Source organism: Drosophila miranda, chromosome 3 (assembly GCF_003369915.1).
Source record: "Drosophila miranda strain MSH22 chromosome 3, D.miranda_PacBio2.1, whole genome shotgun sequence".
Classification (NCBI taxonomy): domain Eukaryota; kingdom Metazoa; phylum Arthropoda; class Insecta; order Diptera; family Drosophilidae; genus Drosophila; species Drosophila miranda.
This window is the reverse complement of record NC_046676.1, coordinates 13,642,528-13,656,070: the sequence shown is the minus strand read 5'-3', so window position 1 is coordinate 13,656,070 and position 13,543 is coordinate 13,642,528. Positions and strand designations below refer to the sequence as shown.

General features: G+C 49.3%; 5 protein-coding genes across 7 annotated transcripts in view; 3 read left to right on the top strand and 2 right to left on the bottom strand.

Annotated features, from left to right (window-relative positions):
* The first annotated feature begins 286 nt into the window (after positions 1-286).
* Positions 287-2,618, top strand: LOC108160458 (maltase A3). The gene is made up of 6 exons (XM_017294474.2): positions 287-574; positions 630-1,090; positions 1,146-1,598; positions 1,658-2,112; positions 2,166-2,309; positions 2,369-2,618. The coding sequence occupies exons 1-6, from the start codon at positions 361-363 to the stop codon at positions 2,535-2,537; spliced, it is 1,896 nt and encodes a 631-aa protein (XP_017149963.1). The 5' UTR covers positions 287-360; the 3' UTR covers positions 2,538-2,618.
* Positions 2,619-2,668: 50 nt separating this feature from the next.
* Positions 2,669-4,677, top strand: LOC108160459 (maltase A3). The gene is made up of 3 exons (XM_017294475.2): positions 2,669-3,838; positions 3,898-4,493; positions 4,554-4,677. Exons 1-3 carry the CDS (start codon positions 2,684-2,686, stop codon positions 4,618-4,620), a joined length of 1,818 nt encoding a protein of 605 aa, XP_017149964.1. The 5' UTR covers positions 2,669-2,683; the 3' UTR covers positions 4,621-4,677.
* Positions 4,678-7,155: 2,478 nt separating this feature from the next.
* LOC108160590 (maltase A1) lies at positions 7,156-9,225 on the bottom strand. The gene is made up of 3 exons (XM_017294685.2): positions 7,658-9,225; positions 7,454-7,597; positions 7,156-7,377 (listed from the first exon to the last, which is right to left on the bottom strand). The coding sequence occupies exons 1-3, from the start codon at positions 9,208-9,210 to the stop codon at positions 7,311-7,313; spliced, it is 1,764 nt and encodes a 587-aa protein (XP_017150174.1). The 5' UTR covers positions 9,211-9,225; the 3' UTR covers positions 7,156-7,310.
* A 408-nt stretch (positions 9,226-9,633) lies between these two features.
* On the top strand, positions 9,634-11,862 carry LOC108160591 (maltase A1). Its single transcript, XM_017294686.2, has 4 exons — positions 9,634-10,779; positions 10,845-11,299; positions 11,354-11,497; positions 11,554-11,862. The coding sequence occupies exons 1-4, from the start codon at positions 9,649-9,651 to the stop codon at positions 11,618-11,620; spliced, it is 1,797 nt and encodes a 598-aa protein (XP_017150175.2). The 5' UTR covers positions 9,634-9,648; the 3' UTR covers positions 11,621-11,862.
* Positions 11,633-13,543, bottom strand: part of LOC108160592 (metabotropic glutamate receptor 2) — a 75,660-nt gene continuing 73,749 nt past the window's right edge. For all 3 annotated transcript variants that reach the window (XM_033390994.1, XM_033390993.1, XM_017294687.2), the window contains exon 18: positions 11,633-13,513. In XM_033390994.1, coding sequence (XP_033246885.1) covers positions 13,059-13,513 — 455 coding nt within the window. In that variant the 3' untranslated portion in view covers positions 11,633-13,058. The remainder of the gene's footprint in view (positions 13,514-13,543) is intronic.

The following is a 13,543-nucleotide window of genomic DNA, read 5'->3' as shown; positions in this document are numbered from 1 at the left end:
TTCTATTGCTCTGCTGCGCAGTTTAAAAATATTTCTAGTACAGTGCACACTCGAAGGGGTGTACACTGGATTAGCAAAATATGCTTTCGTCATTTACAAGGTCAATGTGATCCAGTTACTGACTCAGCTATTTCCACAGTAGTCTGAGTGCGCAGCAAATTGTATGCTCTAGGGAGACTGCACTGTACTATGCTCTCTCGCTGACCGCACGTCAAGCGCTCTCTCCCTCTTTACATAATTATATTTCCTATAAATATGTTTCGCACTCGATGCGATCCACCAGTTGCTGCTTTTCTTTGATCAGTTGTTGTTCTAGTAATACATATTAGCAAAGCAAATCTTTTATAAGGCAGTCCCTCAATGATGATTAAACACCGCTCGGTCGCTGTGGCCCTGGTGCTGCTGCAGCTTCTAGCTGTGGTTCAGGGCCAGCCCTTTCCCAATTACCACGCGAATTTCGTGGACATCGAGGAGCAGGCAGCGGAGCTGAAGTGGTGGCAGACCGGGGCCTTTTATCAAATCTATCCAAGGTCATTTAAAGACAGCAACGGCGACGGCGTGGGCGACCTGAATGGTGAGAATATAGTGTTGGAGAGAGGGCTGCTAATAATGCGATTGCAATTGCGCAGGCATCTCGGAGAGGCTGTCGTACCTCAAGGAGCTGGGCATTACGGCCACCTGGCTGTCCCCGATCTTCACCTCGCCTATGGCCGATTTTGGCTATGACATTGCCAACTTTACGGAGATAGCTTCCATCTTTGGGACCATGGCAGATTTCGAGAATTTGATGAAGGTGGCCCAGCAGCTGAACATCAAAATAATTCTCGACTTCGTGCCCAACCACTCGAGCGACGAATGCGAGTGGTTTAAGCGCTCGGCGGCCGGGGATCCAGAATTCAAGGACTTCTACGTGTGGCATCCCGGGCGCATGGTGAACGGCACTCGCCATCCCCCGAGCAACTGGATCAGTGTATTCCGTGGTTCCGCCTGGCAGTGGCACGAGGGCCGACAAGAGTACTATTTGCATCAGTTTGTGAAGAAGCAGCCGGATCTTAACTATCGCAATCCCAAAGTGCGGGAGGCCATGAATGTGAGTGGATATCGTGAGTTAGCAGATTTTCTTATAAACTTTGGATCCCTTTCAGAATGTACTACGCTTTTGGCTGGCCAAGGGCGTCTCCGGCTTTCGCATCGACGCAGTGCCACATGTATTTGAGATGGCGCCCGATTCACAGAATCAGTACCGCGATGAACCCCGCAATGACTGGGACAATGATCCCGAAGACTACGGCTATCTGCAGCACATCTACACCGTCGATCAACCCGAGACGATTGACCTCGTCTACTCGTGGCGTGCGGTACTGGATGAGTTCCAGCGAAAGAACGGTGGCGAGGAGCGCATCTTAATGGCCGAGACCTATTCACCCATTGATATCGTCATGCAGTACTACGGCAATGCCACGGCCGAGGGCGCTCAGCTGCCGTTCAACTTTCTGCTGATAAGTGAGCTGACGAACTCATCCAATGCCGGGGAATATGCCAGCACCGTGAAGAAGTGGCTCCAACATATGCCTAAAGGCCGTACGGCGAATTGGGTGGTGAGTGGACGTCCCTGTTTTACGGTACCAATAGTCCTTAATCCGTTTTGTGTTACCAGCTGGGCAACCATGACAAGCCGCGAGTGGGCTCCCGTCTGGGCAGCGATCGCATAGACATGCTGAATATACTGATTGCCACTCTGCCCGGAGCCAGTGTGACCTACCAGGGCGAAGAGCTGGGGATGACAGACGTGTGGATCTCCTGGAAGGACACTGTTGATCCCTCCGCCTGCAACACCAACCCAAGCATCTACGAGCAGTTCTCACGCGATCCGGAACGTACTCCCTTCCAATGGAGCAATGCCACTGATGCGGGATTCAGTAATGCCAGCAAGACGTGGCTCCCCATTGGAGAGGATTACAGGCAGATCAACGTGAATCTGGAAGAGACCCAGCCCCTGAGCCACCTGAATGTCTACAAACAGCTTTGGAAGCTGAGAAAGCAGGCGAAAACCATGCAGCGGGGAGACACTGACGTGAAGGCCCTAAGTGGCGCTGTTTTGGGCGTGAAAAGGTGAGAAAACTCCTTCACCAATTTGGCTTAATAGTAATGAAAGGTCTTTGCAGATATCTCAAAAATGACGTCACATTCGTGACTGTGCTGAATATCTACGATGGAGTGGAGACCGTCAACCTGCAGCAGAGCTTCTCAGATTTGCCCGCACAGCTGCAAGTTGTGCTGGTCACAGAGCGATCCAAAGTCAAAGTGGGGTAAGTTATTTCTTTGAAATTACTAATTACAGGACTGATAAAATACTTTTCTGTGGCAGCGATCTCATCAATTCCACCTCTGTTCAATTGCAACCCAAGGATTCACTTGTACTTCAATCAACCTCTTCGTACTTTGCTTATGCCACCAACGGAGAGATTCGTCAGCTGCCGGTGCTCGGTGTTTATCTCTGGTTGGCTCAAGTGGCGCTCTATCTCACCCACCGGTAAATTTCCACACGTGATTCCATCAGCTGTCGATTAATTAAGCACTCAAAATAAAAAAAACACTCAAACGAGAACTCAAGCTTATCACCAGATCACTTTAGAGACGAGCTATAAAAGGGGACTCCAGTATTGGGGCTTCTCAGTCAGTCATGACGTTTCTACACAACTTATTGGTAACTATTCTCCTCTTGGGGCTGTACTGCGCGGCCGGCGACGCTGCTGCCATAGATCTCAGCCTTGATTCGTACCAAGAGAGGGCGGCGGCATCAACGGAGGAGACGCGGGACTGGTGGCAGGTTGCCCAGTTCTATCAGATCTATCCACGATCCTATAAGGACTCTGATGGCGATGGCGTTGGTGATCTGCAGGGCATCATATCGAAGCTGGACTACCTTAAGGAGATCGGAGTCACGGCCACTTGGCTGTCACCCATTTTCACCTCACCAATGGTAGACTTTGGCTACGATATCTCCGACTTCTTCGACATCCAGCCAGAATATGGCACACTGGACGATTTCGACCAGCTTGTAGCTGAGGCCAAGAAGCGGAACATCAAGATCATCCTTGACTTTGTCCCGAATCATTCAAGTGACGAGAACGACTGGTTCAAGAAGTCAGTCAAGAGGGAGAAGGGCTACGAGGACTACTACATGTGGCACGATGGCTACGTCAGCTCCACCACTGGGCAGCGAGAGCCGCCCTCTAACTGGCTACAGGCTTTCCGTGGCAGTGCGTGGGAGTGGAACGAGGAGCGGCAACAGTACTACCTGCACCAGTTCGCCGTGCAGCAGCCCGATCTCAACTACCGCAATCCCCTGGTGGTGGCACAAATGAAGCGTGTGCTGACCTACTGGCTGGATCGGGGCGTTGCCGGTTTCCGCATGGATGCCGTCCCCTGGTGCTTTGAGTCACTGCCCGATGCCAATGGACGCTATCCAGACGAGCCGCTAAGCGGCTACACAGATGATCCTGATAATTCGGCCTACCTGAAGCACATTCACACCCAGGATCTGCGCGAGACGGTAGAGATGGTCTTTCAGTGGAAGACACTCCTGGACGATTACCAGCGCGTCCATGGTGGAGACACGCGCGTCATTATGGTGGAGACCTACTCTGAGCTGGACTACGTAATGCAGTTTTACGGCAATCGAACAGCCAAAGGAGCAGAGATTCCATTCAACTTCCAATTCATTGTGGGCGGAAATGGGGATAAGAACAATACTGAACTCACTGCAGGCGGATTTGTGAAGATTATCAAGAGTTGGCTGGGACAAATACCCGCCGGAAAGACGGCTAACTGGGTGGTAAGTGCTCGAACACGCTTCAAGATCCGCAAGCTTCTGAATGCTGCATTTTCTTTAAGATGGGAAACCACGATCAGCGTCGCGTGGGCAGTCGATATGGCGAGAATCGGATTGACCTAATGAACATGCTGCAGATGTTTCTTCCTGGCGTGAGTATCACCTACCAGGGCGAGGAGCTGGGCATGACAGACCTCGACATCAGCTGGGAGGACACGCGCGATCCGTCGGCCTGCAACTCCAACGCCGATATCTACGAGGAATTCACACGCGACCCAGGCAGAACGCCCTTCCAGTGGAGCGATGAGGCGAACGCCGGTTTCTCCACCAACAGTACCACCTGGCTGCCGATAAACCCCAACTACTTGACTATCAACGCCAAGACGGAGAACGCCTCCACTACTAGCCACCTGAGCCTGTACAAGCAATTGGTGCAGTTGCGTCAGCTGAAGACCCTGCAGCTTGGTTCCACAAGGTATGCCAATGTGGGTGACAATGTGCTGGCCATCAAGCGATCGCTGAGTGGACAGCCCACCATGGTGCTAGTGGCCAATGTGCTGGACACCAAGGTGACGGGTGTGGATGTGACCGGTGTACTGTATGCCTCCGGCAACTACAAGATCAAGGTGTCCAATCCTCAGGCCCAGGCATCTGCGGGGTAAGCTCTCACCCATTATCATCTAATGTTTCTACTAATATACTGACTTTGTCTCTGCAGCGACAGCGTTACTCTGAGCAGCCTCTCTCTGGAACCATACGCGGCCCTTATTTTGGAGTCGGTGTAGAGTATTCTATACCTAATCAAAAGTTCAAAAAGCAAAAAATACAGACACACGCGCACATTTTCTCGTATTCGTATTTGGGCGAACGACATTGGACAACTTTTCAATTTAAGGTCGTATTCTTGGCCAACTTATTACAAATTATGAGGGAACTTCGTCCTCACTCAAGGACGAGCCCGTGGGCGTGGAGAGAAAAAAATTCCATTAGACGTGATTGATAAGACACACAAATCACGCATCCGAAGCGTTGCCTCCCTGTGAAAAAAAAGACCCGACAGACCACAGAAGGTGTCGCGGAAATGAGGCAAGCAGCTTGTGTGTGTGCGTGGGGGGTGTGATTCTGTGGGTACTCGAAGTTGGTAAGAGTAACAAGCTACTGGGAGAGTAACTTTTGACTGCTTGGCTTTTTAATTTACTTATACAAAATTAAGTAAAATTACAATGAATTTTCAACTTCGTTGGCGAGAAAACTGCAACATTGAAGGAACAAAGAACTTACCAACTTAAGGATGCTCTTAAAAATAGTTCGTCTTAAACAGAACTGCAAAATCATTGTTAACGCTTTCCCAGCCTCATCGCACGGGCCTTTCGCGACAATTGGTCTGTCATCAGCGTGTCCTCTGTGGGATTCACTGTTAACCCAGCAGAAACGCAACGTGAGAGGCATTCCGAATGCCACCGAATCTGGGCGAGCATAAGTCAACCCTTTGGCCAACAGTTATGAGCCCTGTTTGTGGTGCAATTAAGGAGGGCTGCCAGCGAGTAAATGAGCTTCCAGCTCCAGCTCCTGTTCATACCTGGCCCGCTGGCACGTGCCGATCCAGAAACCTCAGCCAGACAATCTCATCAGCGGCTCACCCCTGGACATCCTGGCGAAACTCAAATATGAGGCCTTTCTGGCAAACTTTATTAATATGCAAACGTTGTAGGAGCTGCGAATACGTTAACTAAATGTGCAAGAGGACAGCTCTGGGCGCTTTTCCGGGTGCCCCGATTACAACGAACCTAATGCTTTTTAAAAAGTTTTTCAATAGGAAGAGTCACAAAGTTTTTGCCGGTCCTATGCCATCGGAACCGTAAATCTGCGGAAATCATCTTAAATGTAATGATTTCTGTGCGTTTTTAAGCTTCTCAAGCTCTCTCTTTGGGAAATTACCTTCATTATCTGTACGAAAATGAAATGCACAAAAAGGCTGAAGACTGCCATCAGGTGGGACTCCTCTCTGCCACCGAATCCGTCTGTCATGCGGTTTCCATTTTCACAATTTAATATCTTTTAAGGTTTCTGGTCACGTGCGTAAGGGTGAAGTGGCTCAGAGCATTCACATCTCCTGCCGCTGCTTTGTGTCTGTGACCTTTTTAATGGGCTGACGGGTCACGCAGCCATTTACACGATTCTTTTTTATTCATTTTTGCGCCCGGCCTGATACAGACTGCTAATTTTTTGGCCGAATCCCATAATACTATTAAATCGAAATCACATAAATCGGACCTTAAAACCTGGATTTTTGGGCATAAAAAAACTAAATCGGCTGCCTAAACTCCATGATGTTTAGTTTTTGCCTCGAAATTGGAAAGAAATCTGTGGTTCGGTGCTAGAGTATCCATTTTCCCACTCTTTAAGGTACAAATTGCGTAGAAAGTGTCACGCCACACGTTAAGCCATTTTATATTATTACCTTTTCCACGAAATTCAATCTCGTAATTGTTATCAAAACTAATCGCACGTGAAATCCACTCAAATCAGGTATATACTCGCCTTGTTGATGGACTGGGAACCCAAGAAGTTCACGCACTGACAGTATGACAGCCTCTTCTCCCACCCAAGTCAGGCTTGGGCAAAACAATTTGGAATATTCGAAAAATCTTTGATACCAGCAACTGTGGCGTATACTTAACGTGAAGACTCCTCCAAACCGAGTCTACCAATTACCATGTGTAAACGCAATTTAATTATTTATAACGCAATTGAAGTTTTTCTTTCGGTTGACTTGCAGATGGGTTGCTATAGGACTTATCAGAGAGATTCGTAATCGATCGCCCTTAAAGCATGTGCCGCCGACCCCACTTAGGAAACTCATCGAGCCACTCTCGACGGTTTCGACTTCAAAGAGCACCCCCAAGCCGGGGACCAGGACCACAACCAGAAGAAGGACCAGAACCAGAACCAGCACCCCTGCCCAGACCAGACAGTGTTGTTTTATGGGCCTAGTCTCTGGTTGGCGTCTGTATTTACTCTTGTACATTGTGCCACACATACTGGCATAACCCGACTGACTCATGGGTTCTTTTTAAGCACACAAAGTATAAAATACAAAATACTCACCGAATACAGAGAATGGATGGATGGAGGGAGACTTGTGCTTGACTTTAATTTGTGTGTAAACACTTTAAATGGCGAGCCCCGGCATTCCCGAGCGGGAATTAACAGAGTACTCGGGGCACTTCAGCCCCATCCGGCGGCAGCAAGGGATGCGGATGTACCCGTAGCAGTTTATGTGTGTGTGTGTGTGTGTGTGTGTGTGGTGGAGTGGTTTGTTTGTTTTTTCTGTACTTATTCATTTATTTATGCAAGCCGCGGCATATTTGCTTTGAGTCAAAGATAAAAGTATTTCTGAAGTGAGTGCGATGGGAAATCGCATCAGCAAAGGGGCTCAATCGAACCCGGAAAAGCCTCAGCTGCTTCAATTGCTTCATATGGTGCTCAACACTAAGGCCTCACCGGCAGCCAGACTCAGCTCATACACCTCGAACAATGCACTGAAGGGATTGACAAAAGAGAGAGAGAGAGAGACTCAGCGTGTTTTAGAAACTACTGTAGGCAAGACTTTCTTACTTTTCCTTTTTGGAGGACTGCAGGCTGCGTATGAGCAGATTGAGATGCGTTGGCAAGGTCTTGTCGAACTCGTAGAGATCCACTGTGATTCCCTTGCTGGCCAAATTGGCCACATAAACGATGGACTCGGAGCCAGAGAGGTAGCTTGGAAGAGGAAAAACGTTACATTAAACTATAAGGGCTCCCCTTGGTTCACTCCCTCACCGTTTCACTACGAACACATTCTCCTTGAGCACCCCATACTTCGTTGATCCTTTCTGCAGTGTTGTCGATGCTTTTCTGAGCTCCACCAGCGCCTTGTAGATCTTCAGGTGAGAACGCTCGGCCGAGGACTCCGTCTCCACATTTACAGTGGCGTAGTCCGGGGCCAGCGGAAGCCAGGTCTTCTGGCCAGTGGAAAAGCCCGCATTTGTGCCGCTCGTCCACTGGAAGGGAGTGCGGGAGGGATCGCGGGTGAACTGCTCGTAGATATCGGCATTGGAGTTGCATGCAGCCGGATCCTGTGTGTCCTCCCAGCTGATCTCGCCATCGGTCATGGCCAGCTCCTCGCCCTGGTAGGTCACACTTGCCCCTGGCAGGATCATCACCAGCATGTTCATGGCGTCCGCATTGGCCGCTCCATAGCGACTGGCTGCCCGCCGCTGATCGTGATTGCCGATCACCCAATTGGCCGTGCGACCCGGGGGCAGGTTATTAAGCCAGCTGTCCACGGCTGTCTTGATGGAGCTAGCGGAGACGCCGTCGCTGGCGGGCCCCGTGATCAGGTTGAAGTTGAAGGGCAGGTGGGCGCCTTCCACAGAGCGATTACCGTAGAACTGCATGGTGTAGGCGGGAGGTGCGTAAGTTTCAATCAGCAGGACCCTCGTGTCGCCGCCATGAATGCGCTGGTAATCGTCCATCACCACCCGCCACTGGTAGGCCATGTCGATGGTCTCCACTCGGTTCTCGATGAGGTCGCTCTTTAAGTAATTGCGAGCGTCGACATCGTCTGTCAACCCACTGACCTCCTCGTCCGCATACTGTCCGTTCTCATCTGTTTCAATCTCAAAGAGCACTGGAACCGCATCACAGCGAAAGCCAGCCACTCCAAGGTCCAGCCAGTACCTCAAAACCCTCTTCATCTGCTCCACCACCAGAGGATTACGGTAGTTGAGATCCGCTTGTTGCACCGCAAACTGGTGCAAGTAGTACTGCTGCCGCTCCTCGTTCCATTCCCAGGCACTGCCACGGAAGGCCTGTAGCCAGTTGGAGGGCGGTTCCCTCTTTCCCGTCTCAGCATTCACCTTTCCATCATGCCACACGTAGTAGTCCTCGTAGCCCTTCTCCCTTTTCACTGACTTTTTGAACCACTCGTTCTCGTCACTCGAGTGGTTTGGGACAAAGTCCAGTATGATCTTCAGATCCAATTCTTTGGCTTTCTTGATCAACGCTCGGAAGTCGTCCAGAGTTCCGTACTCTGGCTGGATGTCGAAGAAGTCGGAAATGTCGTAGCCAAAGTCCACCATAGGTGAGGTGAAAATGGGTGACAGCCAGGCGGCAGTCACGCCCAGATCTTTGAGGTATTCTAGTTTGCTCGTGATGCCATTCAAGTCTCCGATGCCATCACCGTCTGAGTCCATAAATGATCTTGGATAGATCTGATAGAACTGCGCCGTCTCCCACCAATCCTTGCTCTTCACCGACGCTGACAAGCATGGATTAGCCAGGACTGCCAGGCAGAAGAGTGTACTGAGAAGATTTAGTCGGGCTCTGTGCATTTTATTAACTTGTTGGGAAACCCAAAGCTGGCTCTTTTATATGAATGTGATCAGGCCGTAGCTGGCTGATTGTATGAGCTCAAATGATAAGCGTACCTCAAGTACTTGGCCTCCATTGTATAACTGGCAAAACACTCAAGTGTCCAATATTTGCCGATTCCCCAGAAAAAGCGAATGCTGTATACTCTTACACAATGTGTAAAATAACTATGGACGAAATTTTGGGAAAGAATAGCACTTATTTTTCCCTGCGCTACTAAGCTACTGCCTTGAATATAAAGGCGGGATACCCCAACACACAAGACACCGTTCTTCAAAGCTCTTCAGTCACACTACTTGGTATTTTCCTTTGTCAGAGCTTATCTAACCTTCGAGTAAGTGTTAGCTGGAGGGTCTACGAGTATAAAAGCCCAAAGAAGAGCCGGAGTGTTGTATATAATGTCTGTGATTTGGAACCAAACTGTGCTCCGGCTGCGGCTGGGGCTCTTGACTCTGCTGTTTTTTGCCATTGGCCAAGGTCAGGGCTGTCAAGTGCAGAGCTCTGGAGCAGCGGAGACCAAAGACTGGTGGGAGACGGCGCAATTCTATCAGATCTATCCACGATCTTTCAAGGACTCGGACGGTGATGGCATCGGAGACTTGAATGGCATCACGAGCAAGCTGGAATACCTCAAGGATCTGGGCGTGACTGCCGCCTGGCTGTCACCCATCTTTGCCTCGCCCATGGTGGACTTTGGATACGACATTTCCGACTTCTTCGACATCCAGCCAGAGTACGGAACTCTGGACGACTTCCGAGCGTTGATCAAGAAAGCCAAAGAATTGGATCTGAAGATCATACTGGACTTTGTCCCAAACCACTCGAGTGACGAGAACGAGTGGTTCAAAAAGTCAGTGAAAAGGGAGAAGGGCTACGAGGACTACTACGTGTGGCATGATGGAAAGGTGAATGCTGAGACGGGAAAGAGGGAGCCACCGACCAACTGGCTGCAGTATTTCCGTGGCACAGCCTGGGAGTGGAACGAGGAGCGGCAGCAGTACTATCTGCACCAGTTTGCAGTGCAGCAGCCCGATCTCAACTACCGTAATCCTCTGGTGGTGGAGCAGATGAAGCGCGTGCTTCGCTACTGGCTGAACGAGGGCGTGGCTGGCTTCCGCTGCGATGCACTTCCGCCTCTATTCGAGGTCCTGCCCGATGCAGATGGTCAGTACCCCGATGAGACTGTGTCAGGAGCCACTGATGATCCAGATGATCGGGACTATCTGACCACGACGTACATTGAAGACAGGCCAGAGACCATAGATATGGTTTACCAATGGCGCACGGTGCTGGACGACCACAAAAGGATATATGGGGGCGACTCGAGTGTCCTTCTTATAGAGACCTACTCTGCTGCCTGGTTCACTATGCAGTTCTATGGCAATCGGACGACGGAGGGTGCCCACCTGCCCTTCAACTTCAACCTGATCACGGTGATGGATCAGAAGGGTCTAAGTGCCCAGACAGTGCAGGAGGCAATCGACTTGTGGCTGAAGAATATGCCCGTTGGACGCACGCCCAATTGGGTGGTAGGTTGAGGGTCTCTCTAGATAGTAGGTACAGTAATTCACGATCCCCATTCCCTTACATGTAGCTGGGAAACCACGACAAGCGACGGGCAGCCAGTCGATACGGAGTGGACCACATTGATGGCATGAACATGCTGGTGATGATCCTGCCAGGGGCAAGTGTGACATACCAGGGCGAGGAGATCGGCATGACCGATGGCGAGATCAGCTGGGAGGACACTGTGGATCCTTGGGGCTGCAACTCCAATCCGGATATCTACGAGATGTACACTCGGGATCCCGAGCGAACGCCATTCCAGTGGACGGGTGGCAGCAATGCGGGCTTCACCGATGGACCCACCACCTGGCTGCCCTTGGCGGGCGACTACGAGACGGTCAATGTAGAGACAGAACTGGCGGCAGAACATTCCCATCTGAAGATCTACAAGATGCTGGTGGCTCTACGCAAATCATCAAAGACCCTGCAGAACGGATCCACCAAGTATCTGGCTCTAACCGAGGACATATTTGTGGTTCGACGGTGAGTGAAATCGCTCTCAAGTGGAGTAAAAGACCTGATGTTTTATCCATTTAGATCGCTCGCCAACTATCCCACTATTGTGGGTGTAATCAACTTTGGCTCCGAGACCAAAACTATTGACTTGCGGGAGTTCGACAAGAATCTGTCTGGGAACTTGGAGCTGCTCGTCCGCAGTCTGGCCTCCACCAAGTCCGAGGGGTAAGTGGGATTATATTCCAAAACGAATGTGGAGTTAATAAATATCCCCTTCATAGAACTTCCTTCAGCGCTCAAATGCTGAGCGTGGATCCAGCTGAAGCCTTGGTTCTGACCACCCAATGAAAGGAAAGGACATGAATCACGAAGTATTTTATTTCCATTGATATCAGCTGTAGTTCTGATTTATTCGTAAATATGTATACTCATGGTTAATAATATATTATTGTTATTGTTATTAGCTACGAATTAAGTGATCAACCAACGGGAAAGACATTCAAAAATGTTCATTTGATTTCGTTTGCTTATTTATGTACACGTAACGCAACACACACAGAGATTCAAATACATTGCACTAACTTCTTGAACTCTCATCATTTGGCTAAACTTTAAGATATATTAGTTCTTAGACATGTGTATGATGTAATTCTATATATGCAAATATAGTTTACTTGGAGTCAACACATTTCAAAAACATTCAAATGGTAAGCGGCACAATTAACATTAATATTTATACACACCGAACTAGAGGCTAGAGGGTTTTCATATATATATATATATATATGTACATATAAACACTTTAGCTGGGCAACAATTAAATCTACCATGTTGCTGGGCTCAAACAACACAATAAATGCAATTTTAATTGCAATTGTTGTACGTGGCTGTGGCTCCACTCCCGCCGCTACATTCCAAAGGGGCTGGGTCCCAGCCCCTTGGGAACATAATTGCGCCCCCTTGTCAACTGTCTCTCCAGTGCTGCGGTACAGGTCTTACTTGTACCTTCAGCTTGTACGTTGGCCTATGCATAACTCTTAAATTGTAAGTTCAGATAGTTAATCGTAGTTTTAGAAAACACATTTTTGAAATTATATCACATTTTTCATTCATTTTCTTTTGTTTTCCGTTTCCGTTTACGTTTCCATCTCTATATCTTATTCCTTTCTGCAATATTTTCAAACAATCCTTGAAGAAAGGGATAGACAAGCTTAAAGATAAACACTTAATATTCATTTACTTCTTAATGGCTGACAAATTGTTTGACAAATCGTTTGGTTTGGTTACGCGTACATCATTGGAAACCGAATTTATTCGGTTGAGGGGAGCGGAATAGCGGATATATGTATACTCTTACGTTCTTCATTCAGTTCCCTTGGGCCAGCCCTCACATGATACTGCTAAAGTTCTAAAGTTTGATATAGTTATCGTTTCTTTAGCAGGAACATGAGAGGGCGTTCCCGTTCCCCAACCGGTTCCCAGTGCTGCCTCTCTCCCTGTACCGTCCTGTTGGACATTTAGAAAACTTACAGTATATTCACATTTTCTGCCACTTACTCGCGCGTATTGTTATTGGATGCTTCCATGGTGGACTTTAGACGGGTATGGCTGCCCGTTTCCTGGAGGCGGTTCCACTACCTATGCTGCCGCCATCGCTGCCGGAACCTTGCGTCATTGTTTGCTGCTGCTCTTCCTTCAATGGCTCTTGTTGAGGGTCCAGTGCCTCCAGTTGCCGCTGTCGAAGCTGCTCCTTTAGCAGCTGCTGCTGCAGTTCCTGAGCGTTTAGTTATAAGTTTGTCTGCAGAACGGGCCCCCGATGGCTGCCATTGGTGGCATTGGTGGTTCCTGTGGCATCTGTGCTGGTGGATGTTGCAATTGTAGTCACTGTGGCAGCTATCGCAGTCACTGCTGCTGCTGTTGTTCCCACAATTCCTGCCGCGGCTGTTGCTGCTGTGGTTGCCGGCGCGCTGGTAATACCATTGACGGCCGTGGAGGCAACATTGGTAGCGGCTGCCTGGCCGTGTTGCATCTGATTGATTTTGTTGTTGTTGGATACCACGTGCTCCTCATTGTCTCCACTGGCTGGGGGCGTGGGCGTGCTCGTTGCTATGGCCGTATTATTTGGCACAAACTGATCGGCATAGGGAATCTGGTTATAGGTGTTGATGTCCAGCGATGTGAAGATGCTGGAAATCGTCTGCGTGGCCATTTCGCATAATTTTTTCGTCTTCAGCGAGGCCTCTGCGACGGGTAGTTAGAGGGGAAGAGCCA

What these genes read in the sequence shown, in the direction of transcription:
- LOC108160591 (XM_017294686.2), top strand. Translation starts at nt 9,649, where the DNA reads ATGTCTGTGATTTGGAACCAAACTGTGCTCCGGCTGCGGCTGGGGCTC. An exon ending in GACGCACGCCCAATTGGGTG is followed by an intron (nt 10,780 to 10,844) that starts GTAGGTTGAGGG and finishes CCTTACATGTAG; the next exon opens with CTGGGAAACCACGACAAGCG. An exon ending in GCCTCCACCAAGTCCGAGGG is followed by an intron (nt 11,498 to 11,553) that starts GTAAGTGGGATT and finishes TCCCCTTCATAG; the next exon opens with AACTTCCTTCAGCGCTCAAA.
- LOC108160459 (XM_017294475.2), top strand. Translation starts at nt 2,684, where the DNA reads ATGACGTTTCTACACAACTTATTGGTAACTATTCTCCTCTTGGGGCTG. An exon ending in GAAAGACGGCTAACTGGGTG is followed by an intron (nt 3,839 to 3,897) that starts GTAAGTGCTCGA and finishes ATTTTCTTTAAG; the next exon opens with ATGGGAAACCACGATCAGCG. An exon ending in CAGGCCCAGGCATCTGCGGG is followed by an intron (nt 4,494 to 4,553) that starts GTAAGCTCTCAC and finishes TTGTCTCTGCAG; the next exon opens with CGACAGCGTTACTCTGAGCA.
- LOC108160590 (XM_017294685.2), bottom strand. Translation starts at nt 9,210, where the DNA reads ATGCACAGAGCCCGACTAAATCTTCTCAGTACACTCTTCTGCCTGGCA. An exon ending in AATGTGTTCGTAGTGAAACG is followed by an intron (nt 7,598 to 7,657) that starts GTGAGGGAGTGA and finishes TCCTCTTCCAAG; the next exon opens with CTACCTCTCTGGCTCCGAGT. An exon ending in CAGTCCTCCAAAAAGGAAAA is followed by an intron (nt 7,378 to 7,453) that starts GTAAGAAAGTCT and finishes CAATCCCTTCAG; the next exon opens with TGCATTGTTCGAGGTGTATG.
- LOC108160458 (XM_017294474.2), top strand. Translation starts at nt 361, where the DNA reads ATGATGATTAAACACCGCTCGGTCGCTGTGGCCCTGGTGCTGCTGCAG. An exon ending in GCCGTACGGCGAATTGGGTG is followed by an intron (nt 1,599 to 1,657) that starts GTGAGTGGACGT and finishes TTGTGTTACCAG; the next exon opens with CTGGGCAACCATGACAAGCC. An exon ending in CGATCCAAAGTCAAAGTGGG is followed by an intron (nt 2,310 to 2,368) that starts GTAAGTTATTTC and finishes TTTCTGTGGCAG; the next exon opens with CGATCTCATCAATTCCACCT.